Below are 27,510 nucleotides of genomic sequence, written 5' to 3' on the forward strand. Positions count from 1 at the left end.
GGGTCCTTTTTTTCATAGGGTGACAGTGGAGGTCCTTTGATGTGTTACTTTCCAGAAAATGGAAGATTTTTTCTAATGGGTATTACCAGTGCTGGAGTCGGCTGTGGCAGACCATTTTTCCCTGGGATTTATACTGAGGTGCAGTTATATGAAACATGGATAAAATATGAGTGGCTTCAGGAAGTTTCTACAGGCAAAAATGAAATGAATATTGTACAGGGAAAGATTACAACAATTATGGTATTTATCATATTATTTGTACCCATATAAGCGTTAAGACCAAGGCAGCTTCACGTAATGTCTCTTCTTCACATCTTCATGTCACATAATTGTCTGACTTTTGCATATCAGTATTTCTCATTGGAATGAAAGAGTTCGGACAGCTTAGGTACACAGTTTAATATGATACTGAGCCATATATTTTTCCTTTGATGTTACTGTATTGTTTCATTATGTAATAATAGTACTTCCTATTTATAATACATTCCCCACAGTTTGTGTCAAATATATATTTCAGCATGTACTTTATAATGTATATAATTATCTGATGTAAAGTATATGTAATAAAGTATATTCAATGATTTTTTTAGTTTAATTTTTCCCCTCTAATCTAGACCTGTGATTTAATTGTTATAGGGAACTCCAGGCATGGAAACTCCCTCCAGTGCTACAGATCATCAACTTCTCTGTCATTTATGTAGTCTTTGTTGTCTGGAGTCCTGAAAGTGACTTGCCTATGGTCAGATAGCTAGTCTATTTCAGAAGAAGGGCTTTAACTTAGTTCTTCTGCCTGAAAGGCTAGCCTTCTATATACACCTTGCTCTCCTCAAGTACATTTGTTACATATATCTTAAAGACTAGATTTTATGTCATCCAAATAAGAAATAGCATTTTGTCGTTTGTGAGTCTCGTGACTTTCCTCTTGTCATGGAGACAAGTGGTTTTTATTTTAATTCTAGGTGAAGAACTTTAAGACAGTTCATTTTGATTTATCTATGCTCAGGGAGAGGGACAAGTATAAGCAACCCAAAAGAGTAGAAAATTCAAATACTCTTTCAGTTTGATTTCAGAATTTATTATATGATTTGGAGTTGGAGTTTTTTGTTTTTGTAGCAGCAATTTACCTTCATAAGTATGTTTGGCTAAAGCCAATCTTAAAATTATATTTTTTGTCTATTCTGGGGTTATCCCTAATGCCAAGAAGAAATGCCTCAGCAGTGTGCTAGGAATGCAAGTCGTGAGCCAACTTGTAATCAAACCTTCGGGATTCATTCTCCATATGTAACATTCAGACAATTAAAAATCAGAATCAGTTGCATTAGTATAACCTGTCAGGTGTCCCAGTACTAGGAAATGTATACTCCTCTGTGAAAGAAGAGTCCCCTGTTTTCAGTTTGTCTGAAACAATGATAAGATTCCTTAGACTCTGGCCTCAGTTCAGGGCCTGGTAGAGACCTGAATATGTATATGGTGAGTGGGAAGAGATCAGGGCACTGTCAGAAGTGCTGAAGGATAGCTGTTCCTAACAACTGCTCTCCAACATGCCAGAGCTGCTTACAACTAGCAGACAAAAATGGGGAGAAAAAAGTCTTCTTTGTTGATGTTTTTGTCTGCCAATCAAATGCAAATATTGTTATTTTCGAATAGAAAGAGCTAGATCGGACTTATGGCCAAGCAGCCATGGTCTCTAGAGTCTTTTGTTTTGGGGTGGCTTTTCCTCAGGTCTCTGTGTTATGTTGTACATGTCACCTTATTCTCTGTGAGACCCTGAAGAAGTTTTACGTGCCAGGTCATGCCCCTTGAGGATGTCAAAGGTGCTGATGTTGGTACAGATGAATATCTTTCAAAATCACCACTGTTCTTGATACTACCTTCTGAGCCATTTCTGAGGTCTAGGGTGTGTCAGTACCTAATAGGACCCTGCCATAAGCAGGTCACATGAGGGACTAAACATTGTTGGTTTAAATGGCAGCTGAGTATAGGTAAGGAGGACTAGACATAAGTCCTACACTGTGGATTCCCTACACATGTGGACTCCTGAAAGAGGCCCTTGTTTCTCCATTGACAGAGAACTTTTCAAAGCTTACAAGGCCAATGTTACCATTGAAAAGGTACTTGCATCTTTCTTGGCCTATGCTACTTGCACTTCATACAATGGCACTGTATCATCATATTGTGTCATTATTTCAGGGATTCAAGTACGGCTTAGTAGCATCTGAACGCTGATATTGAAATCTGATTCTTAATGGTGAAGTTCTTCTTTGCCGAGCAAAGGCATCTCCTAAATCTTTAATTAGTCCATATTTCTAGCTAGATAGGAGTGACTAATGACTACTCTCTGTCATTTTACTTTACTCATATAGACTTACCTTACTATGATTTAACTCTTGGGAACAACTCTCTGTAATATCTTGTTAGTTTTCACTAAAATATATATCTCCCAGCACATCACTGTTTTATGGACAAAACTTCATGCCTTTGTCATTGGATGGTTAGCAGAGCAAATTGTGCTCGATTAGCACTTTCTACAGAGTACTCCCCCAACTTGTATTTGTATTCCTGGGTTGGATTCTCAGACAGGCATCTATTCTTAGGTATCAGAGATAACCTTGTGGGTGGTTACTCCTACCACTACATCTCATGAGCCTCCTCCAGCATACTTCCAATTAATAATTAGCCAGTAGACGTAACTAGTTCTTAGCAAAAGTATTTACTAAGATGGCATAGTAAGAACAGGGGCACCTAGGTGGCACAGGATAGAGTGCTGGACCTGAAGTCAGGAAGACTCACTCATCTTTCTGAGTTCAAATCTGGCCTCAGACACTTAATAGCTGTGAGATCCAGAGCAAGTCACTTAAACCTGTTTACCTGCATTTCCTCATCTAGAAAATGAGCTGGAGAAGGAAATGGCAAGCCATTCCAATATCTTTGCCAAGAAAACCCCAAAATGAGTTCACAAAGAGTTGGACACAAGTGAAATGACTGAACAGCAAAATAATAAGAACAGTTGATACAAAGTATTTCCCCAAAAAACTTAGGACATAGTCTTCCACAAATGCTCATGGTGTTCATAGTTCAAATTTAAAGTATAATGGTATTGAGACTTTATAAAATACTTTTTATGTATTATCTTATTTGATCCTGACAGCAGTCTTCTGATGTAAATAGTTCAGGTTATCATCCAAATGACTAAACGGAGGCCTAGAGAGTAGAAAACACTGTCCAAGGTAATTTATACATGTGGTAAAGGATGACCCACAACTCTGTTACTGCATAGCCTGAAAGTTCTTTCTTTGTAGAGTCCTTTCCATATGTGCAAGTTGCCTGACAGGCAGGCCAGTCATTTGGGCTCCTGGAATCAGCATCTTTCTTCAGTCCATAGCAATGCTCATGACATCATGCTTCTTAAGGTTGCTTCTTCCTTTAGATGACTGTCTGTCTTCCTGCATGTCTAACCTCAGTGTCTGCTCCAGGATGGATGCATTACTACTGGTCCACTGGCCAGTGTATGTGTGTAGGGGCAGGAAATGGGAGTAAGATGAAAGTCTCCTCCTCTTCCTAGTTCCCTGCGTGGTTGCTGTGACACACCTATAAAAGTGCTCTTGAACTCTCAAACTAGGACTCTGAAATTCATTCAGACATGTAAAGACTCCAAAAAGTTAAAGCAGAAAGTAACAGCTTACTCTTGACCAACTTAGCTCCCTCCCACCATATGATTATTATATGAAGAGACAACTATGGATAGCAAACATTTATCCAAACAAAAAGTAAACAAGGGAAGTTATACAGAGCAGGGTAGGTAACAGAAGGCCCAAGAGTTGATGGACTGTGACTCAGGAGCAAGATGAAAGCTCAACCAGTAGGAGAACAATCTTACCAGGGAAACCAGTTTGGTAATTTCTGAGGGTATAGATGCTAGGAATAAAGAGATCTATTGGGATGTGAGTTTTTCTCATATTCTGTGGTTCCTGGGGCTCCTATTAGCCTTTCCCACCCTGTCTCTCTCAAACTCCACGTCTTTATTTCTTTCTAGTCTTTTTGAGGTCTCTGTCCTTTCCTTATGCCATATGCAGTGTCATGGGCTCAGAGGTGTCTCGGTCAGTTAGGAATGACATCTGCCCCCTTGTACCCAGCATCACAGAGCTGTCTAGGGTACCACCCAATCTAGCTGGGGCAATGGGTATTGTACCTATGTGGATTTTTTTGGCCTGAGACCCATAAAACTCAGTTATGAACCTGAGAAGACTTGTATTACCTGGAAGATTTGTATGAACTGATACAAAGTGAAGTGAGCAGAACCAGTAAAACAATTTATACAATAAGAACAATGTTATAAGATAATGAAATTTGAAAGACTTAGTAATTCTGATCCACGCAATGACCAGTCACAGCTCCAAAAAAATCTTGATGAAACATGCTCTCCACCTTCAAATAGAGAGCTGATGGACTCAGAATGCAGATTGAAGCATATTTTTTTCATTTTTTAAAAAATTTTGGGTAATGGTTATTGCAGGAATTTATTTTGCATGACTCTACATATTTGTAATGGGTTGTGTTTTTCTTACCTTTCTCACCCTGGCTCTCTTAAACTCCACTTCTCCATTTCTCTCTAGTCTTTTTGACATCAGGAGTGGCAGAGCAGACAGATCCCTGGCCTTATCCTTAGTGTCTCCATACCCTTCTCCCCAGATCACTAATGGCTGCCACAGATACCCCTCAATGAGTGGACTCTGCACACCTGAGTTAATGAGAAAGTAGACACAAAAGAGCAATAGCACAGAATGATTCACCTGGTATTATGATGTGCACCATAGACCTCATTTACACTAGCGATTCCCATTGTTTTTTGTTCCACAAACCCCTTTCAACAACAATAACAACAAAATATACTGTGAACCCTCAGGGTAATTTAAAAACTACTTATAATATTCTTTTATTCTTTAACTGCTTATAAGAGCTACAGTGACAATTTTTTCCAGTAAAGCTCCGAATTAAAATTTGTATAATTATATAATATAAAATTTTATTTTACTTAGCATTATGAAAACTCTTAATTTGTAATTTTTATAAACTAATTATAAATATTTTCTGTGGGGAATTCTGTAAGAATTCAAAGAAGTAATCCAGAAAGACCTTATATGCTTACCATTATGTATAAGTCTTCATATCACATTTCTTTATTATACAAGCTTGGATGAATATATATTATATAGTAAAACAAGTTCTACAACTTGTAAGATGTTCAAGACAATAATCATGAATATAAATGTTTATAACATGTTGATCATGTGATAACACAGCAGGTGAGGGTTGATTATGGGGTAACAGAAGGGAATGATGGCGTTATTCTGGTGCAGTGTACAGAATGTAAATGAGAGTATGTGCGTGTATTTGAGCATCCCTTGAGAATCAGCATGGGCACTATATTGAACTTTGTGAAGGCTTAGAAACAATTTGATGACAAGTTGAGAAACTATGAATGAACATATTGTGCATAGAAGTGGTAAGAGTTTGGTGTATTCACCATGTAAACACCCAAATCATCATGCCCGTGATCATGACAGTTTTGAATCCTTTCAGAAACAAACTTATAATGCTTCAAATATGCACATGCTTATTGTCATGGAGGAGAAATATGTTTGTAACATAACTGGGCAATTTACTGCTTAAGATGCCACTAAAGAGTTTTTAGCATGAATCCCTTTGATCATTGCCACAGACTCTCCAATGGAAACCATTACACTATGCCATTGTTTCCCACAAACCTACCTATCTTTGGAACTTGTCTGTTTCTGTCAAGGACACTGCTGTCTTTCTGGTCTTTAGGTTCTCAGCCTCTTTGTCATCCTTGACACTTAATTGAGATTTTTATTCAGATTTATCAGTAATCTCTTAATTGTCAACTATAATGATCTTTCCTCAATCCTCATCTTTCTTGACCACCTTGGTAGTATTTGACGTTGTTGACCATATTCTGCTTTCCTCTTAAATTCTTATGCTGTCTTGTAGGTTGCTGAAAACAGTGTCATCTATAAAAACATTCATATCTGTCCATTTAAAAAAAACTAGGAAATAGAATTTTCTAACCTATTTTAAGATCTTCCAAATGAAGACTTTCAGTGGGTTTTGAAACCATCTGTTAAAAATATGAAAATATAACCTCTTCCAATTAGTTTGTATAATAATTGTAAACTTTCCACTGTTTGATGTTATAGTTATAATGAAAGAACTCCATTATGGATTCACTTAGGCTTTGCTGAGTTGTTTCAGTCATGTACAGCTCTGTGTGGTCCCATTTCTTTCTCTAGCTCATTTTACAGATGAGGAACTGAGGTAAACAGGGTTAAGTGACTTACTGAGAGTCACACAAGCTAATCTGAGGCTGGATTTAAACTCAAAAAGATAAGTCTTCCTGATTCTGGACCCAGCACTCTGTCCCACCTAAGTGCCCTCACTTAGGCTAAGTAATCCTAATGTCCATAAAGCATGTAAGCAAATACAGACAGGTTGTACTTTCCCACTGTCCTGATCTATGTGTATCTATATCTACCTATCTACATATGTGTATGTACATGTGTATGTGGCAGATAATGTGGCTTTTGATTAGTTGAACATTTGGTCCCAAATGAACTGTTCAACAACCAAGCATATTCTTAGAGTGGAAAATTTTGCCACTTGAACCCTAACTATGAGCGTGTTCCCACAAATTATCTGCCTTCACTTTGCACCATGTGAGGTTCTTGCAGCTGGGGGGAGATGAACATTTGTCTGTTTATTATTATATATGTGTGTGTATATGTATATTATATATGTGTGTGTATAGGTATATATATACACACACGCATGTGTGTGTGCACATACATACACGTCCCTCTATATGTGCATGTGGAGATTACACACACATACATACGTGTATGTGTATGTACTTTTGTTTGCCTGCTTGCTATACCACATAATAATAAAACTCTTAATATATATAAATTATCAGCTTCCTGAGTCCAATTTCCTGGAAATTCCCAAAAAACCCAAGTCTTTGTTTTAACCCAAGCCATGAGGTCAAATAAAGTAGTCTTACTGTATCACCATTGTTAAACCAGGATTTTCAGAAATTATGAAGAATATCTAATCATATTTGTATCATTATATCATTGATATTTAACGAGCAAAAAAATTTTTATATCAATAAAACATTTCACCTTTTTCTCCTTTTAAAATGTGTATTTTATCTATCTTATAATCCATACAATTACTAGTATAGTAGTACATGTGTATAGGTTATAAATGAGTAAGTACATATATATACACACACCCTCATGTATACATGTACATGTATATATGTGTCTATACATACATATGCACACACACATTAGGATTGTGTGATCCAAAATTTTTTCTGATAGGGGTGTATAATCAAAAAAGTTTTGAGACTCTGGTTCCCCAAAACTAAACTTAGACCTACAGTTCCATTCAGACCTAAATCAAGGGGGCGTATTCTCTGTTCTAGGCTTCGTTTGTTAGACAAGCTGGCACAGCCCCACACCCAGAAGTGACAGCCCAGTTCCCTTTTTGTTCTTAGCCCTCGTAGACTCAGAAGTGCTACGGATCAATAAGGTGCTAATTGTGGTCTCCATTTCAGTGATGCTTCTGGAATCCAAAGGTCCAAGATATATCCAAGATATATAGACAACTAAGAAAAGTGTATAATATATATACGTCATTTCTTCGAATAGTTAAGTGGTCAAAAGCATATGTGCACACTTCTCAAAAGAATAATGGTGAACCATTAAGAACCATATGAAAGAAAGCACCCAGCTACTAATAATGAAAGAGATACAAACCAAAACAAATAGGAAGTTTCAACTCACACTCATCAAACTGGCAAAGGTGACAAAAACTGAGACTATTAAATGTGGGAGGGACTGTAAAAAAGAGGTATGCTGATGTACCGGTGGATGTATTGATTGTCCCAACAATTCTGAAAAACAATTTGTACTGTAACTCAGAAATTTTAGGCACATACCCTGGGCAATCAAGTATAAAAAGAAAGTTCCTTTGTATAGTAAAATATTTGTTGTTGTTCTTATTTTTAAATATTATTTTTCGAATTACATGTAAAGATATTTTTCAACATTCATTTTTTATAATATTTTGAGTTTCAGATTTTTCTCCCTCGCTTCCCCCCTCTCCAAGATGGCAGTCAGTCAGATATAGGTTATGTGTAATCATGTCAAGCATATTTCCACATTAGTCGTATGAAAGAAGAAACAGAATAGAAGGAAAAAAACAGAAAAAAAACAAATTGAAAATAGAATGCTTTAATCTGTATATCAGTTCTTTCTCTGGATGTGGATAGCATTTTCCATTATGAGTCTTTTGGAATTGTCTTGGATCATCATATTGCTGAGAAAAACTAAGTCTGTCGTAGTTGTTCATCACACAGTGTGGATAGTGTTCTCCTGCTTCTGCTCTCTTCACTCAGTATCAGTTCATAAAAGTCTTTCTAGATTTTTCTAAAATCATTTCTTAGAGCACAGTAGTATTCCATTACATTCATATACCACAACTTGTTCAGCCATTCACAATGGATGGGTATCCCCTCAATTTCCAATTCTTTGCCCTCACAAAAACAGCTGCTATAAATATTACAAGCTATTTATGATAGCACTTTTTATAGCAGCAAAGAATTGAAAACAAAAGAGATGCCCATCAAGTCATGAATGACTAAAGAATTTTTGGCACATGAATGGGAATATTACTGTGCTGTGATGAATGATGAATACAATGAATGCAGAGAAGCATGGGAAGATGAGAACTGATTCAAATAAACATGCTTGGGGCAGCCATTCCCCTAATTCACTGGCTGGTTTGAGTCCTGTCAGTTACCTTTAACTTGGTTTAGTCTGTTGGCCAAACTTCTTGGCGCCACAGGTAATGTGGCTTGCTGTAGGATCTCAGTCACTCAGGGAGTCAACCTCTCAGCCTCAGTTTTCTGATCTGTAAAATGAGGATAATAATACCACCTACCTTATAGAGTAATTGTGAGGATACAATGAGATGAAATAGGGGAATATGTTGAGGGGCTGACTTTGGCAAGAAGAGCCATATGGGTAGTTCCAAAACATAGTTTTATGCCTACAAGAATTTAGAATCCTACCCAAGACAATCTATTGTATTACCCCTATGACCTCCAGGAGACACTACAGTGCTTTCTCTTGCTGTCTACACTAAGATCCCCCTCAGTACTCAGGTTCATAGATGGACTTCAGTCCTGACTTCCAAAGAGAAAGACCAGACTCTTAATTCTCAAACTCTCATTCTTTTCATTTCCAGCCCAGAGCCTCTGGGAGGATCATTTGCAGTTCAGTTTTGGCTCATGTCTAGGGTAGCCCTAAAGGAGAGGGAGTGCAATGGAAATAGACAATAAATAGCAGCTCCTTTGTACACCAAACATGTAAAAATGCAAAAGACTCTCAAGCACACATTAACAAAGAACTTAAATCAGCAGTAGTAAGTAGTACTTTTGTATTTCCCTGTGAGGCTAAAGTTAAACAGGAAGGATTTTCAGGACTGCTGAACAGGCATTTTACCTTCACCTTGACTTTGAATTGTCCAAACAATAACCTCCATGTCTTCTGGTAAGCCAGGCCAGGGATTGCATTCTACCATTCTATAAGGAGCACCAGAGTAGTTGTCCCAAGGCTCTAAACTCTGGAATTCACAAGGTTTTGTCTTAAAGGCTGAAAATACCCATCTCAGGATTTCTCAATCATCTATGCATGGAAAAGAAACGCATTGTAAAAGGTGCAGCCAGAGGCCCCAGACTCAAACTGAGGCAGGCTGAGGCAGGACATACACCCTCTGCTATGTGTTCTCAGTGAGGGAGACATGCTGTCAGGGAGGGTCAAACTGCCCCACTTGTACTCTTCCAGGGAAAGGCTTAAGAAATCCTAACATACTGAGGGGAGACACAGAGAGAGAGAGAAGAGGAGAGGAGAGAGGCACACAGACAGAGAGAGAGGAAGGAGGGGGGAAAAGGGAGAGGGAGAAGAAGAGAAAGTGGGGAGGGAAGGATGGAGAGGGAAAAGAAAGAGAGGGGAAAGGGAGAGAGAAGGGAGGAAAGTAGGGGAAAAGATGGAAAAAGAGGGAGGGAGAGAGAGGGAGGGAGGAGAGAAGGGAGGAGGAAAGGATGGGGGAGAAGGGGAGAGAAAAAAGATAAAGGAAGGGAGAAGGAGGGGAGAAAGGAGTAAAGGGAGGGAAAGGGGAAGGAGGGGAGTGAGATGGAAGGGAGAAAAAGAGAAAGGGAAAGAGAGAAAGAAGGAAGGAGAGAAAGAGATCACTCCCTTTAAGGTCCACTCAGTGGGCTTTATGGTCCATTCCTCCTGGCTTTTAGTGTTCAATCTTCTTTGATGTAGCAGCTACCTTCCTCCTCCTCTCTCTCTTTCATCCCCTGACCAAGGGACCACCCAAGGTTTGCTGCACCATGCCAAAGTACCAAGCTCTTCAGCATTGAGCCACATGATCCCTAAAAGTTGTTGCCAGGGTAGTTCAGCGCATGCTTAGCGGAATGTACTCCAATCTAGGCCTTCATCATTACATTAATTGTTGTGAGAGGTTTGGTTTAAGTACATGCTTCACCCAAGAGAGGATGTATTTGTTTCTTTTACATTTGAGAGCTCTACAAGCTCTCTAAGAAAAATCATTTTGTTGCTTAGCTATTCTCCCGTCCAGACCCTCTGATGTCTCTGTCTTTCTGATTTTCTGTTGTTGTTTTTATTTTCTCTCCAAGTTCACTTGAGCATGGCCATCTATGAGACGGGACTGTGCCACCCCACCTCCCCCAAGTGATCAAAGGCTAGTAACTTCCATTGTCTTTTCTGTTTATCTGTCAGAGTGTGGCAGGCTTTGGCCAGGTTTCCTCCAATGGTTGGGTTTGAGCAGACCTTGTGACACAGATAATATTTCCAAAGGGGAAATACCTAGGTTATGACTTAGCCAGAAATCCAAGCTGCATGGGAACTAGGGGAAAACTGTAACAGCACAAAAGCTTTCTTTCACTCAGACTTTGCACTGGTGACAAAGCACCTGCTAGCTCCATGGATTAGATACCAGTATAAGAGGCTCCATCAGTAAAAAAAAAGAGGCCAGGAAGCAATGGTCAAGATTCATCAGAACCAGCAAAATAGATCTTTTAGCTTTTTTTTGACAACTGCCTCCTCAGTAAGCTAGTTAAATCTATTTTATTACTATTATTTTTATGAGGAAAGTAATTTATACCTCTCCATTACCAATGTAAGATTCTGCCCCTTTCTTATTTGAGATTTGGTTGTTGAAAGGAGCAGTAATAGTAATTTCTGTAAAAAAAAAAAAAAAAAGGAATGAAATGAACTTGTAGAGGACCTAAGTTATTACTCCTCTCATATGTGAATCATTTGGTGGCTGAAAGGAACAGAAAAAGAACTTTTGTGCATGAAAAACTGATACAAATCTACAGCTTTTCCATTAAAGAAACAGCTTTTCCATTAAAATGAGATGTTAGAAGGATTGGACAAAATTGCCCCTCAGCTGACTAGACTGAGATGATCTGTTTTCAGCTTTGACTGCAGGGCGTTGTGGTTCCTTAGCTCATCTTCCTGTGACTGTTTTAGAATTTGAGGAATAAAAACTAACAGCAAATGAAATCACTGAAGACTACGAGATGAATAAGGAAAGTTGATTGCATCCCTGACCGAAAGGTAGATTTCATGAGTTCTGTCTCCTAACGAGCGGATAGTTTTGTCCCCTCTTCTGTGGCAGAAATATGAATCACTGACTACCAAGTGGCTCTGATTTGAGCTATTATAGACAATTAAGAAACCAGTAAGAAAAGAATGGACCATCCATCTGTGAAGGAAAGAGTTGTACTTAAACCTCCGTCTAACTGCTTTGTAGCTTGGCTGGAAGAAAAAAGGTGAATAGGGCACTATTGATCAGAATAGAACTGAACTAGGCAGTGGTTTGAACTAAGGTTGTCTGTCTAACTCTTTGTGACCCCATAGAGCATAGCACACCAGGCCCTTGTAGAAGTCTGTCCAAGCTCTAGTTCATTGTTTCCGTGACACTGTCTATCCATCTCATCCTCTGATGTTGCCGTTTCCTTTTGCCTTCTGTCTTTCCCAACATTGGGGTCTTTTCCAGTGAATCCTGTCTTCTCATGATGTGGCCAGAATATTTCGCCTTTAGCTTCAATATTTGATCTTCCAGTGAATAACCTGAATTAATTTTTTTAAGTATTGACTGATTTGATCTCTTCGCTTTCCAAGGGACCCTCAAAAGTCTTTTCCAGCACCACAATTTAAAAGTGTTGATTCATTATATTGCAGTTCTCATAACCATACATTGCTACTGGGGAAAACCCATAGTTTTGACTATACAGACCTTTGTTGGCAAGATCATATCTGTTTTTTAGTATACTGTCCAGATTTGCCATGACTTTCCTTCCAAGAAGAAAGTGTCTTTTAATTTCATGATTCACCATCTGCAATGACCTTTGAGCCCAAGAATATAAAATCTGATACTGCTTCCATTTCTCCTTCTTTTTGCCATGATCACAGTTTTTTTAATGGTAAGCTTCAAGTCAGCTTTTACATTCTCCTCTTTCACCCTTCCCAAGTGGCTTTTTAAGTCTTCTTCACTTTTTGTGAAGTGATATCTGTGAATGATCTTATCTTCAGATCTGAGATTGTTGACAATTTCTCCTGGCAACCTCAATTCTGATTTCTCATTCATCCAAATTAGAATTTGGCATGATGTACTCTGCTTGTTGCTGTCTACTACTTTTTGATTTGAGAGGGAAAAATGAAATGGGAAATGTAAGATGTGGAATTGCTTTGCTAGAGATGTGAGATTGGTGGGATGAAGCAGAATCACATAGAGAGAAGCCAAAAGAGATTTGCTGTGATGTTTCTTTTGCTGTAAGAAGATGCCAGGAGATGATTGGATGACACAAATTCTATTGAGTGAAGAGTTGTTGGGGCTTCTCTGCCTTGCCCAAAGCTACATCTGATGAGCTTTGTAGTACCCTGGCTTGGCATCTATATAGCACTTTATGATTTGCAAAGTGCTCTGTATGCGTTGTTGAAAGTGAATTTGAGAGTATAATAACATATCATTTTGTTCTGTATCAGCCATGTTGTTGTATATGACCCTTGCATGCAGCTGTAGCAGCTGATTTCCTTTAGTAGATTCTTTCCTCCTCTTATCAGTACAAGAAGACATAATAGGGGAAAAGGGGAGGATTTTAGAATCTCTAGAATGTTCCTCTTCCTTATCTAGCCTGACAGGTAGTTCCCTTTGATTTAGTGGAACTAACTATGCTAACAAGAAAGTTCCCTTATCTGTCTCCTCTAGCAAATGATGTTTATTTTCCTTTAACAAACATAAAATTTTTTTTCTCAGCATGGTCAGCTACATTTTAATGTGCATCTTTTTAAAATTTATTTCATAAAATGTATAAATATTGCTTGCTTAATAGTGAATAATATATTACCCATCAACTGCTGGTGAGACATGCCACACTCTTGGGTGTAACAAAGCCTGTCTTCTGATTCATGCTGGCTTATTTATTGCTTTTAGCCAGTTGAATTGATAAGGAAATTCATGTGGCAATGTGTTGGGGTGTAAGCTCAGTTTTCACGTGGACAGTCTCGGGCAGGTAAAAGTGAGGACTTCTAAACCTCAGAGTTCTCATGAGGCCCCCCAGGGAACAGGTGGGGATTGAGGCGTGAAACACGGGCTATCTTGTGTATTTCCACCTCTTCTCAGTGGGAAACTTGCTGGGGAGAGCATCCCACCCTTGAGATTGGTCCGTGGTCTGAGCACACCTGTTGTTAATTAGCTAGGGACTGAGAGCACGCATGGTATTCACGTGCAAACTATGCAGCTGGAGAGCTTAAGTAGGGACAAGAAAGCCTGAAGGCCCTCTTCTGGATGTGGGGTCCCCTCCAGGGACTCTTCTTGCTGCGGGGCCCTTAGAGGGAAGAGGGTTCCTCCCCTCTTCCACTCCCATCCTCTTGCTGTATGATCCTTGCCCCTTGGGAGGAGGAGGATTCCTCTCTCCTGAGGAAGAATTCGCCCTGCATATGGAAACGTAACTAAGACCCTGAATAAAGCCTAACCCTTGTTTGACTCTAGAAAGTCTCTTCTCTCAATACGTTTATCTGGTTGGCCACCGAAGACCTGCGAAAGGTAAGAAGGCTCGGGTAGCTCATCGGCCTCTAGGCCGAACAGCAATGTCATCTCCTTTGATCATCAGTGCAACCCTGTGAGGTAGGTGCTGTAATAACCCAATTTTGCAAATGAGGACATTGAGTCTAAGACAAGTTAAATGACTTGCTTGAGGTTACACAGTTAGGAAATGTATGTCAGGATTTAAACTACAGCTCTTCCTAAGTCAATTATCCACTGTACTATCTAGATGCCTTGGGCGATAGGATCAAAATAGGATTGCCTATTTGACAGGCAATAGAAGGGATTGGCAAACCCAGGCTGTAGTTTGCCAGCCTCTGGGCTAATGAGGGATAATTGTAAAGTCTTGTACTTGTGTACAAAAATGTCAAAAGAACAAGATAGTTGAAGCTTGGAGAGAGAGCAGGTGTTAAAAAAAAAAAATCAAACTCCTGTGGATTATAGTCGATAGCAAACTCAATATGAGACAGTAGTGCATTGGGGTTACCCGGTAGCCAAAAATGTTATTCTGAATTTGGGATGCATTAAGAGGGGCCTAGCATCTAAGAAAAGGTAAGTTGTGGTACTGTACTATACCCTGTACCATGCTCTTATAAGATCTCATCTGGAACATTGTGTTCAGTTCTAGATGCCATAGTTCAAGAAGGACGTTTGTTGTGGGTCCAGCTCTAACAGCAACACACTCAATGCAGGCTTGATTTTGGAACAAAATGAGGCACTTGTGAATCATTGAATATGAAATGAAGGAAGTTTATAAGAAAACACAGAAAACACATTCAGTAAGGATACAGCAACACTTATCCTCAGCTTTGGTTGATACAGCCTTTCTTCTTTCCTTACAGAAATGCAATTCATCTGCAGATCTGTAGGATATGATAACTCACATGGTCTTAGGCTCCTACTAAGTCCAAGTGGCCTTCAGTCCATGTGTCTGGGGCTTTTAATTAGCCTTAGGTCAGGAAGCTCTGTCAGCGATTCTGGGGTAAATGAGGTTTCGTGAGAGGGAATGAAATCTGTACTAGGGAACCTGCTAGGGGAGCTGGGACTGAAGAAGTTGTATGGGGCTTGTGTGGGGGAGGAAACTGTGCAAGGGAAGTCAGGGCCCCTGATCAGGAGTGGAAAACACTGATCCTATCACATACCACCTCTTGGTGGCAAGGTTCTTAGGATCTTCTAAAGCAGAGGTGCCAAGATTGTGTCAGAACTCCTGAAGGTGGCCTGACCCAGACAAAAAGGTAATTGGGAAATATTTAACAAAAATAAATAAAAATATAATGCAACATAGATAGTGTTAATTTGTGATTTTCTAAGTTAATATGCTGCCTGCAGGGATCTGTTTCTGTTAGAGTTTGACACCATCTGGAAGACCTTCCACCATTTAAATGCTTAGAAGAATTTCACTGGCCAGTCCTCTAGTCATGGCTAGTGCTAAAGAAGGGGAAAAAGAAAAACAGCACTGAGGACTAAGTCCCAAATCTTATATTTGACAGTCCTCCTAGCATACCTTCTCCCCCACAAATTTGGAGGAGTCCAAATGTCAGAAATCCTAAGCCTTTCCTTACTCCTCCAGGAGACAAGGTCTTAAAGTCTCACAATTTGGTGACACATCTTTGCCATTCACAGCTATTTCTAACCCAAGTAGCCCTCAGCCATCAGGCAAAATGGAACTCTCTCATCTCAGGGTAAGAGTGTTACCCCTGCTAATGAACAATTGCATTATTTTGCACCTGGCTGCCCATGTAAGGTGTCCAACCTTATAGAATCCATGTTGGAGACAAGTTGCTATTACCTTGGGAAGACGGCTCTCTTGCCAAGAAGTTTCTTGATTCCAGTCTCTAGGAAGCCTTGCCTGATAATAATGGACTGTTTTTGGACATAGTTCTAGTTGATCCTCTCTGACTCTTCCTTATTCCTTTCCTGGCATGGGGTTGCCTTAGCCGTTGCCTCTTCAGATGGCTCCATACACCCTGGAGAAGCAGCACAGGCCCCTTCAGTTGACAGACTTCCTTTCCTTTGGGTAATTCTTTTCCAGAAAACTTTTGGGGAACCAAGGTTGTTGGAAGGAATCTTTCATTCTATGGTGGATATATATTTACCTGGAAAGAAAGAAGATTCCCTTAGTTGACTTGGTGGCAATTCTGAGTCACTGGATGAGGGTGAGGAAGAGTCAGACCATGGAAGAAAAGGGCAGCCCTTCCACAGAGATGTCTAAGGGGGGAAAGATTTTGTATCATTCCCTTGATGTAACTCTCAGGGAGAGAGAGATTTTGGCAGTTGGGTCACAGAACAATGAGTGAGTGGTAGATACTGTTATTGTCCTCATTTTACAGTTGAGAAAACTTGTCCATGGTTGCTCAGCTAGTAAATAGTTGAGGTCAAATTTGAACGCAGATATTCCAGGCCTGAAGCTTTATCCACTATGCCACCTAGGCAACTGTAGGCAAATACATGATATTTTTTCTTTTCCCCCTTCTAATTTCACCCTTTTCCTCTCCCCCACAACATGGTTAGAGTTTGAGTCATTGCTGCATGATGGTCATTCCTCTCTGGAAATTCATATCCTGCCTGTATAAGGAGGCGTCCAGAAGACGCTACACCTGGCTGTAGGTTGATATGGTAACAGCAGTATCTGCCAGGGTAGCCCACCATGAAGGCTAGGCTAATTTTTCCTAAATGTAAGAAAGCTGTCCTTAAGACTTGAATGGCTCAAAGCACTAAGTCTAGGGCTTTGGACTCAGATTCCAGAAGAAATTAGCTCACAGGAAGTGTGTGACCCAGATGAATTTTTGTATGGGGACAAAGGAGGGCTACATCAATTTGAACTAGTACTGCAAGCTTACTGAGTATCCTTTCTATGCTTGACTCAGTAAAGCTTTTGTCAACTGGAAATGATCTAGGAGTGTCTTGTCTTGTAACTATTAGACCAGTTTAAGTCAGGCCTGGCCTATTGCATATAATTGGCAAGAGATTCCTAATACGAAAGAGGACAAAGCTCCATGTCTGTGTGTGTGTGTGTGCGCGCGCAACAGAACGCTGGCATATGGCAGAGATGGAGGAACCCATGTAGGAGATGTCAAGGATCTGCTTCTGGGAGAAGACATGCTATGTTTGCTGGGATTAACTTCTTTCCATCAGTCTTGGCTTTGAATCTGACTGACAAAGGTACAGCCAACATCTCATTTTCCAGTAGCATCCAGGCGTAAAGATCTCATTTATCCACAGCACGGCCACCATGCAATTAGGTGGGAGGTGTGACAAATGAAAGCCTGAGAGACAAAGTTTCTGGGTAATGAATAATTAATTAACAATATTATTAATTAGCAAATAATCAATAAATTGATAGTCAGTACTCTCAGCAACCAAAGACAAGACCATGGAGACCACTAAATACTTAAATACCCCTGGAAATGAAGGTGTCCTGACAGATGAAGATCAATCCTGATTGGTGAACAAATAATAAAGGAGTAGACATATTAATGATGAGGGGTAATATTAGCTCCTCCTGCTGAGAGAATGACTTGACCATGAGACTCAGCCACCTCCAGCAATCTGGACAAAGGAATTCATCTCCATCCAGACCGCTCTGGTTGATTTTCTCCTTCATAAGCTAGCTTCCCCTATACTCTCATGGGGGGCTGCAGGGGCATAGACTTACTTCTTATGGGCAAGAATTTACTTAGATTACTGTTTGTAAGATCTTCTAGTTGGGTAGAGTCCCACCCAAGATGAAAGAGCATGTACCCAGAGGATTTGGGCAGTCTCATCTCTCAGCCACATCCTTTAGAGACTGACTAACTGACTTGCAAGGGCTTGTCCTTAATGAGGAAGTAGAAAGGAAAAACCTCAATCCTAATTTCAAAATTGGTTATTAATATAATAAAAAAAATAATTTCTCTCAGAGGGGACAGGCCATGTTCCTCTTTTCTTTAGGCTTTGTAGACCTGAGAAATAGGTTTGAGTTTTAGGTCTGTATCATTTGTCCTTTTCAATTCCAGGTGCAAGGAGTCCTTGACCAGGGATCTCTCTCTATCCACGGTAACCTTGGAGTCTAGGAACCAGCCCAGCAGGACAGCCCTGAGAAAACAGGATCTTGGGAAGCAAACCTAGGCAGGGCTTTTGACTTGAAACTTGTTGTTAATAGGTTATGTATAAATTGATTTAAGCAGTGAATCTAATCCCCATTGAGGGGAGTGGAGCCAGGATTATGTTCCTCTCCAGGTGTGTGTGGGCACAGATGTTTGTGTTTATTCTTGCTGTACCTTGGAAGTAACTATTGCTTTGTAAAGGTTAATCTATTAAGTAGTTAAATGAACCTACAATGTTTGGATCCCTAAATGGGGGGGGTGTGAGTGGGGGGGCGGGGCATCTTTTGCAACTCTCTATAACTATAAAATGCAAATTACTGCACGGGTAGAAGAAACTTCATTTTCACTAGTTCCCCAAGCCAATAAAAAATCACTGGCTTACTCCTGAGTCGGTCAATAAGCATTTATTAAGGGCTCACTACATACCAGACGTCATTCTAAGTGTGGAGTATACCAAAAGAAGCAGAAGACATTCTCTTCCTCTGAGGAGTTCACATTCTAGTGGGGGAGCCAACACCTATGTACAAATCAGCTATGTGCAGGATAGATGGGAAATAATAGAGGGAGGGCATTAGAATTAAGAAGACTTGGGAAGGACTTTGTGTAGAAGGTGGGATTTCCCTTGAAATTTGAGGGAAGCTAGGGAAATCTGGAGGTAGGGATGAGAAGGAATGCATTTTAGGCAGGAGGGACAACCAGAGAAAATGCCAGGAGCTGAGACACAGAGCGTCTTGTTTATGGAAGAGGCAGGAAGCCACAATCACTGGATCAAAGTTTGTAGGGGGGAGTATAAGTTAGGAGGAAACTGGGGCTATGAAGGGCTTTGAAGGCCAAGTGGAGGATTTTGTATTTGATCCTAGAGGTGATAGCCTCTAGAGTTTGTGAGTCTTTATTCATTTACTTTATTTTACTTTACTCATTTAATTAATACTCATTTAATTTACTCATATTGCTTTCTTTACTCCTTTGAGTAACATGGTCGAATCTAAAGAGTCCAAGTTCTTCCAGTAAGAAGGAATTCTAAACTTCCTAAATACCTCACCTTTTAAATTCAATTTTGTTCAGCTGCCAAATTATTTTCATTCAGAATCTGGTTACTCAGGGTGAAAACAGAAAATAATAAAAATATGAGGGAGGGGGAGGAGTGTCCTTTCTTTCCCTGCTGTTTTGAGATCATATTGTCCTGGAAAATAAACAAAGAATGTAGACATTTGGGGAACAGGGCCTTAAGGATTGTTATTGAGTCACGTCTGACTAATCATGACTCCATTTGGGATTTTCTTTCCAAAGGTACTGGAGTGATTTGTCATTCCTTCTCCAGCAACAGATGAAGAAACTGAGGCAAACAAGGTCAAAGGATTTGCCCAGGGTTGTACAGTTAGTAATTGTCTGAGGTCATATTTGAATTCAGATCTGTCCTCTTTCCAGGCCCGGCTCTATCTAGAGCCCAGCCATCTAGTTGCCCTCAGTACCAGAAAGATACTGGACCTCAATTTTTTATAACTTGTCAGTGTCAACAGCAACAGCTGAAAACAATATTATTATTCAGTGGAGGTCAGTTATATTGGGACAGAAGGCATAGCCTTTGAGGATGGTACCTTAAAGGTGTCAGGGGCAGATAGGTGGTACAGTGGATAGAGCACTGGCTCTGGAGTCAAGAAGACCTGCGTTTAAATCCAGTCTGTCACTTATTAGCTGTGTGACCCTGGGCAAGTCAATTAATGTCTGTTTGACTCAGTTTCCTAAACTATAAAATGAGGACAATATCTCCCAGGTTATTGCCTATTCAATGAATGGGCATTGCCTCATCCTAAGTGAGTACCTGTACCTCCCAGTACATCCTGGGTCATCTCCAGTCATCCTGAGGAATATCAGGTCTCTGGATTCAAATGGCTCTGGAGGGGAAGTGAGACTGGTGACATGCACAGCCTTCCTCACTCAAAACAAAGTCAAGTGCAAGTCATATCATCATTTCTCTGATAGCATGGTCTTCTTCAGCAACAAAGGATGAACACAAACAATTGTGAGGGTCAAAAGAGATATTTGTAAAGCACTTAGCATAATGTCTAGCACATAATAGGCATCTAATCAATGTTTTTATTCTTTCAACTAATTAAAAACTTCTCAGATGATTATCCAAATAAACCTATAGTTAGGTTCTTATCAAAGAGGCTTCATCCAACAGTCTATGACTATAAATAAGTGATTGATAAGCATTTATTACCTTTCTGGACACTGAGCTAAGAGCTGGTTATACAAATATAACCAAGTAAAGACAGGCTCTGCTCTCAAGAAACTTACATTCTAATGGGGGAAAATAACACATAATGGGAAGAGGTGGGTTATTGGGTATAAATGGAATCCCAAAGCTCATCAGTCAGAGCCCAGGATGAGTCCAAGGCTCATGGCCAGGAGGAAGTGGTGTTGATGGCTCAAATGGCGGAGATGTAGATGGTATCATCTATTTATATGGAATTGTTGGAGTTCAGCGTATGTATAATATGTACTCTAATATCAATTCAGTCTCTACTGAACAAGCAGTCCTGCTAATTGTTATCCAGAAAGCAAATGAGAATGTGAGAAAACAGTCCCCACTGTTGTTCAAAGCCAGACGGAGTCATAACAGACAGTCACTTTGTTGAATTTTGTTGTCCTCGTGTTTAATTTACCAAAAATTGCAAGTGCCTCCGGTTTTTATCAGACCTGGGTCTCTTTATTGCACCTTTCACAGGAGACTTCTTTGCCTTGGCGCAGGCTGTCTCCCATGTCTGAACTGCTCTCCCTCCTAACTACCCAGCTTTTCCTTCCAGACTCATCTTAAATGCGCCTTCAGCAAGAGGTCTCCCTCAGATGCCTTTCCCTCAACAGCAAACGCTCTCCCCTCTACACTGCACGTATCACATATTTCTTATATACGTGTAATAGTTCGTGTACTACTACATTTCTCCTCCATTAGACCGTGAGTTCCTTAAGTGAAGGAACTGGGGTTTTGCTTCTTCTTTCCCCTTGTATCCCCAGCTTTGAGCACAGGGCCTGACATATATCAAGTAAACTCTTAATAAATTCTTGTTGACTAACTGATTTTAAGGAATTGCACACCTGTGTCTATCTACGAACAACGAAAAAAGAAGGAAATCTTGTGGTTCAGAACCCTTATACTTAATTAACGTAGGTTTCATTAATTAAAGGTAGAACTTGATTATTGATCCATAGATTGTTACTGTCTGGTTGGGGGCCGTCTTCAGTCATCTTCATCTGTATCTGGTTGCTGGACCCAGATGGCGGCTCCAGAGGAGAAAGAGAAGCTGATGACCGTGCATAGCCCTCCCTCACTTAAATCCAGTTCACTTGTAAGTCATGGCATCATCTTCTTGATGTCACGGTCCTCCTTGAGAATGAAGGATAAACAACAGTGTATCAGGTTAAACTGTGAGCTTCTTGTGGGTAAAGAATAGTGTGGCTTTTTGCTTTCTTTCTATCCCCATGGCTTAGCACAGTGCTTGACACATAGTAGGCACTTTAAAATGCTAATTGACTCACTGACTAATCTTTTTTCCCACATTTATAATGTTGATGTAGAGTTATCACTACAGAATACACACATTTTGTGTGAATAACTTATTTTTGAATTCTTTAAGAAATTTTAAGAAAATTTTTATATGTGAACATACATATTACAGTGCAAAAGTAGTCCAGGGAAATGAGTGAAGATGCAGCTCGTACTGGAGGCATGACTAGGAAGGCCACATTTAGGGGAGCCACATTTCAATAGTAACTAGAAGATAGGAGCAGGAGAAGAAAAGATTTAGGATGAAGAGAATGTTGTTACCTATGAAACAGGCATTCTGGATAGCACAGTGGAAGAGATGGGCATTGGTTGGTTGGAACCTTGGGGTATGAGGTTGGAGAGAGATGGGAATGAGGACTTGGGTGGTGGGGGATGGGGAATGGGATGTGAACAATGGCCTGTAGGGGTTCAGAATCACTGTGATGGGTGAGGTATGACTGATATAGAATATAAATGTTCATTGTTGAGCTACTTGGCTTCCCAAAGAGATAAGGCTAAAGCAGGTGGTGAGATTTTAGCTGAGATGTGAGGGAAGCCAGGGAAATCAGTAGGTACAGATGAGGAGGAAGATAATTCCACAAATGGGGGACAGCATTGTGGAAATGCTTAAAGCTCAGGTTGGGGAGTATTATGCTTGAGGATCAAAGACCCAGGAGGCCAAAACACAAAGCATAGGAGTGAGGGGTGAGGGAATAAGTTGTAAGAAGACTGGAAAGGTAGGAGGAGGCCAGGATATATAGAGCTTTAAAAGCCAGAGGATTTTGTATTTGATCCTTGAGGTAATGGGGAGCCATTGTGGGGGTTTTCAGAATTGTCTAGTCTGCAAGAAAACCCACAGAGATGGAGCTTTGAGTCAATGATACTTTATTAAAGAGACCATAGTCCCCTCTAACGAAATGAACCTCAGATCTTCCTCACAATGCCACTTTCCTTCAGGGTCTTAGTTTTATAATGCTTGATACCTGGGCAATACAGAACTAAAGTCTTATTAGTGAAAAGACCTTGCCCTTGACTCACCAAGAAGGTCTACAAAAATACAGAATCTCATTGGTTGACAAATGGACTAGTGAACAGACCTTAACAGACCTATCTTGACCTTTCAGGAGGTCCTACTAAGCTGATGAGCACACTCATGGGCTGGTAAAAAGGTAGTCTGTAGGCCTGCAACCACGGTCACTCATTGGCTACTTGCTCATGATCACCTCCTCATGTTGGCAAATAGATGGATGACAGGGGATGGAGGGGCAACAAATATAGCTGGGGGGGCTTTCCGTATAATTGGCCACCACAACAAGGAAAACAAGGGTGGAGGTTCACATCTTTGAGGACTAATATCAGAAAATCACTACCCTTATGGAGTCAAATCAAACTGATTAATACTGATTAAAATAAAATAGGGATCCAATTAATCATCTGTCACACACTGGAATTTATTGAATGGGAAGGTGACCTGGTAGGACCTGTGAGATCACTTTGACAGCTGAGTGGACATCAGGCTCAAGAGACTTGAGGCAGGGACACCACCCAGAAGGCTACTGCAGTAGTCCAGGCATGAGGTAGCCAGCTAATCCAGCTGTGTTTGACCCTACCCCCTCTTTCCAGATAGCCTCTCTTTGTCTTACACTGTGGTGTTTGCTCCATTGACTTCTTCTGTTGACTTCTCCTTGACATTTTCCTCCATTAGTTCCTTTTCCATAATTGCGGGATTTATTATTTCCACAAATATTTATTGGGCACCTATTATGTAAAAGCCACCAAGCAAATGTATAAGACATTCTCTACTCTCTAGAACCTTACAATCCACCAGGGGAATTAAGAGGTGCACGAATGACTGCAGCATCTGTTGTTCTCTCTTGGATATTATTATCATTTCATATCATTTTATCTAGAACCTGCTGGGGTCAGAAGGTACCAAGGAAATGGTAGGAATTGTCCTCATCTCCAAGAAATTTGCACTTTAGTTGAAAAATGTAGATATAGAGGATTGCTAGGTGGTGCCATAGTCCATAGCACCGGGCCTGGAGTCAGGAAGACTCACCCTCCTGAGTTCAAATATGGCCTCAGATACATATTAGCTATGTGTCCTTGAGCAAGTCATTTACCTCTGCCTCAGGTTCCTCATCTGTAGGGAGAGAAGAAAATGGCAAAGGTATATTATAGTTATCTCCCTCAAATGAAGTCATGAAGAGTTGGACACAACTGAACAACATGTTTTATGTTTCTGTGTTTTACACAGGAAAAAAGCCAAAAACCATTTACAGGAAACAATTGCAGATATGTATTTGAGAGGCAGCAAGATTCAGTGGATAGATAATTATCCTTGAAGTAGGCCAAGCCTGAGTTGTTTTCATGTTACTTCTCTTATCAGATATGTGACTTTGGGTGATTCATGCAATCTCTCTCTGTGTGTGCCAGGTAGTTATTTAAGAAAATAAATGGTTCCTAAGTTGTTGATCTGCGTGCATGGAAGTCTTCATCTGGCATTCCCCAAAACAGCGGAGAACCACCAGAGGACACCTGCAAGAACCAACAAACAGAAGCTTTTGTGTAGTTGGCACCAAGCCACTCTCTAGTTATAGACAGAAAAAAGTATCCGCGAGAGGGCGAGTGAGAATGAAGGGAAATCTGAGCCAGGTTTTGACAGAGGCCAAGGACCTGGATAGGCAGGGACGGAAGGGGAAAGGTCCTGCAGGTGGAGGGACTAGCATGAGTAGAGTGAGGAAGTTTGCCGTCAGCAAACAAGGCAGTGCAAATACCTCAGCATGGCCAGAAGAAAGGTTCTGTGTGAAGGATTTCAAAAGTGGGGCTCAGGAAATTGCAAAGGTGAGGGAGAACTGGTCAGAACCATGGAAAGAGTTTAGATTGGATATGATAGACTAACAAGAGTGAAGGGTCTCAGGCTACAGTCTTGAAAAGAGGTGACTCTAGAAAGTTATCCAGATAAATATAACGATAACAACATTGCCCTGCATTTATATAAAGCTATGGTTTTCAAAGTGCCTTAAATACTTTTACTCCTCCAAGCCTCACAACAACTCTGTGAGGTAAGTTCAAAAGATATTCTCATTTTTTCAGATAAGAAGACTGAGACTGAAAAAGTTTTAAGTGACTAGCCTAGATTAAATTTAAAAAAAAGTATTAATGCCTTCATTATGTGACTGGCTGGGAATATGAAGAAAGGCAAAAACAGGCCTTGCTCTCAAGGAGTTTATTTTTCTGAAGGAGAAAAGACAATATTTTTTGTCAAAAAAGATGTGTCCTCATTTGGATCTACAGAGTCTATCTATTGTTCATTCATTTGTTTCAGTAGAATCTGACTCTTCCTGACCCATTTAGGGTTTTCTTGGCAAAAATACTGGCATACTCTGCTATTTCCTTCTCCAGATCATTTTACAGATGAGGAAACTGAGGCAAACAGGGTTAAGTTACTTGCCTAGGGTCTGAAGTCATCTTCCTGTGTCCAGGCCTATCTCCACTCTATCCTCTGTACCACCCAGCTGCCTCAGTCTATCTGTAGCTGGGAATTATATGAAGTAGATAGGTGGTGTAGTGGATAGAATGAGAAACTGCAGTTGGGATGGACCTGAGTTCAAATTCTACCTCAGACATTCACCGGCTGGGTGACCCTGGACAAATCACTTAATTTTTGTCTACCTCAGTTTCCTCAACTGTAGAATGGAGGTAATAATAACTCCTATCTACCAGGATCCAATGAGTTAATATTTGTAAAAATGCTTTGCAAGCTTTGAAGCACCATGTAAATGTGAGCTATGTATAGCCTAGAGGATGTTTCAGAAATCCCTACGAGGTCTTAGAAACAACTACGTAGGTGTAACGCAGATAAACACAGCCACAGGAGCGCTGCTAGTTCATAAGAGGTTCACTCTTGATTTGGTCAGATAGGAAAGATACAAAGAAGGGGGTAATAATCTTACTTTATTCTAGTCTAGTTTTCTGAGAAGAGGATCACTGATAATGGGAGGACGAATTCCCACAGCACTCCTTAGTCACCCTTCTCCAAAGCGGGAGGGGGACAACTACCCCCATGTCTTGATGGTGTCAGTGGAGACAGACACAACTTGTACTTTCCCTAAATCCTCAATGGGGGCCAGTTGAGGCAAACATAAATTCCCCCCAAGCCTTGTTGGGGGATGATCAAGGCACACACACGGCATTTGTACCTTCAGCCCTAAGGTTCCCTATTCATTGACCAATGCCCACCCCTTGTATAGGGTAACAAAGAAGGCACATTGCCAGCAATGGCCTCACAAGCTTACATTGTCTCGTTCCTGTATCTCCCTTCCCAGTCGCAGTGGATGCTTATATTATTTATCATTATATAACACTGTACAAGCATGGTGGCGATGTTTTGAACCGTAATTATGGGAACTCATATCTCAAACCTGGGAACGGGAGATGATTATGGTGATGGATCCTGGGAAACTGAACTCTAAGAAATAATAACAAAAATTCCCTTTGTCCACACTAAAATCCACCTTACTTACACTACAATTTCCCTTACATACAATAGAGAAACGAAGCCATTCTCCAGATAATTTGAGTCTCAATTTTTTTTGTTCTAGTCAGACATTCTGACTTTAAAATTCCAGAAATTATTTTCTTGGTTCAGTTTAATTCAGCAAGCATTGAGTCCCCTGAGCAGTAAGCACCTACCTCCCAGGGTTGTTGTGAGGATTCAGTGAGATAATGATTGTAAATTGCTTAGCACATGGTTCCTCTAATGAAGTAAGCTCCATGGACATGTTATTTGCTGTTGTTGTTTCTGAATATGTGTTGAATATGTGCCAGACACAGCGGTGCATCCTGGAGAAAGCAAAAACACAAAGCGAAAGTCACCATCCTCGTCCTCGGGTAAGTGCAAGCTCTGGAAAGATAGATACAATAGTCATACAAATGATAAATATAAACTATGGATAGATGAGTGAAAAGTCTTTCCAATTAGGAGTTAATGGTGATGACTCGGGAGTAGGTTGGAGAAGGTCTTGTGCAGAAGATGGCACTTTGAACTTTGAAGGAAGCTAGAAATTGAAAAGAAAAAAAAGGAGGAATGTATTCCAAGTGTGGGGTTACTGCTTGTGCAGAGGTGCAGAGGTGAGAGATGTTCACCTCTTGGTTTAGATTTTTGGAAACTCAATTTTGGAATTGCAGGCTCACAAACCTAGAGCTGGAAAGGGCGCTTAGGGAATTCTATCATCCAATCTCTTCCTTTTACAGATGAGGAAACTGAAACTCAGGGAATTTAAGCTTTCAACAAGCTAGTTTAACCTCACCCCCTTGGGGGACTGATCTTTATTCTCTTCCAGCCTGACAGTAAAAGAGAAGAAAGTTCTTATTTCTCTTTCTTGTTAGGATGCTTACCTTTCTCAGTCCCTTTTTCCCTTTAAAAATAGGAATTTGCCTTTTGTTGAAATACCTCATTTTGTTTCAGCCAAACCCTCACGCACTGCTTCTGGTTTCCCAGTAAAAAGCAGGAATGAGGAGTATAGGAGAAGTGGCTGGTGAGGAAAAACCCTTGGAAGAAAAGCCACAAATCACAAACCCTAAAGGAGAAATAGGAGGGAAATGAGAATATAATAAACTTTCTCTTTTAGGCCAAAAGGTGTAAGGGGGTGG

General features: G+C 40.3%; 1 protein-coding gene and 1 long non-coding RNA gene across 4 annotated transcripts in view; one reads left to right on the forward strand and one right to left on the reverse strand.

Moving 5' to 3' along the window:
- The window catches only part of LOC140534061 (transmembrane protease serine 12-like), a 31,893-nt gene extending 24,679 nt beyond the window's left edge, over positions 1-7,214 (forward strand). Inside the window, exon 5 of the mRNA XM_072654678.1 lies at positions 19-7,214. Within this exon, the coding sequence (XP_072510779.1) occupies positions 19-270 (252 nt within the window). The 3' untranslated portion in view covers positions 271-7,214. The remainder of the gene's footprint in view (positions 1-18) is intronic.
- LOC140534065 (uncharacterized) lies at positions 2,692-27,510 on the reverse strand. Of its 3 annotated transcripts, none has more exons than XR_011977157.1 (4): positions 27,256-27,510; positions 26,551-26,700; positions 16,013-21,696; positions 2,692-4,738 (listed from the first exon to the last, which is right to left on the reverse strand). It is a non-coding gene; the product is annotated as an uncharacterized lncRNA (long non-coding RNA). The 3 variants fall into 3 exon arrangements; XR_011977158.1 differs by lacking the exon at positions 2,692-4,738 and having other exon boundaries at positions 14,958-16,319; positions 20,131-21,696; XR_011977156.1 differs by lacking the exon at positions 2,692-4,738 and having other exon boundaries at positions 14,958-21,696.

This window comes from Notamacropus eugenii, chromosome 3 (genome assembly GCF_028372415.1).
Source record: "Notamacropus eugenii isolate mMacEug1 chromosome 3, mMacEug1.pri_v2, whole genome shotgun sequence".
In the NCBI taxonomy this organism is placed as follows: domain Eukaryota; kingdom Metazoa; phylum Chordata; class Mammalia; order Diprotodontia; family Macropodidae; genus Notamacropus; species Notamacropus eugenii.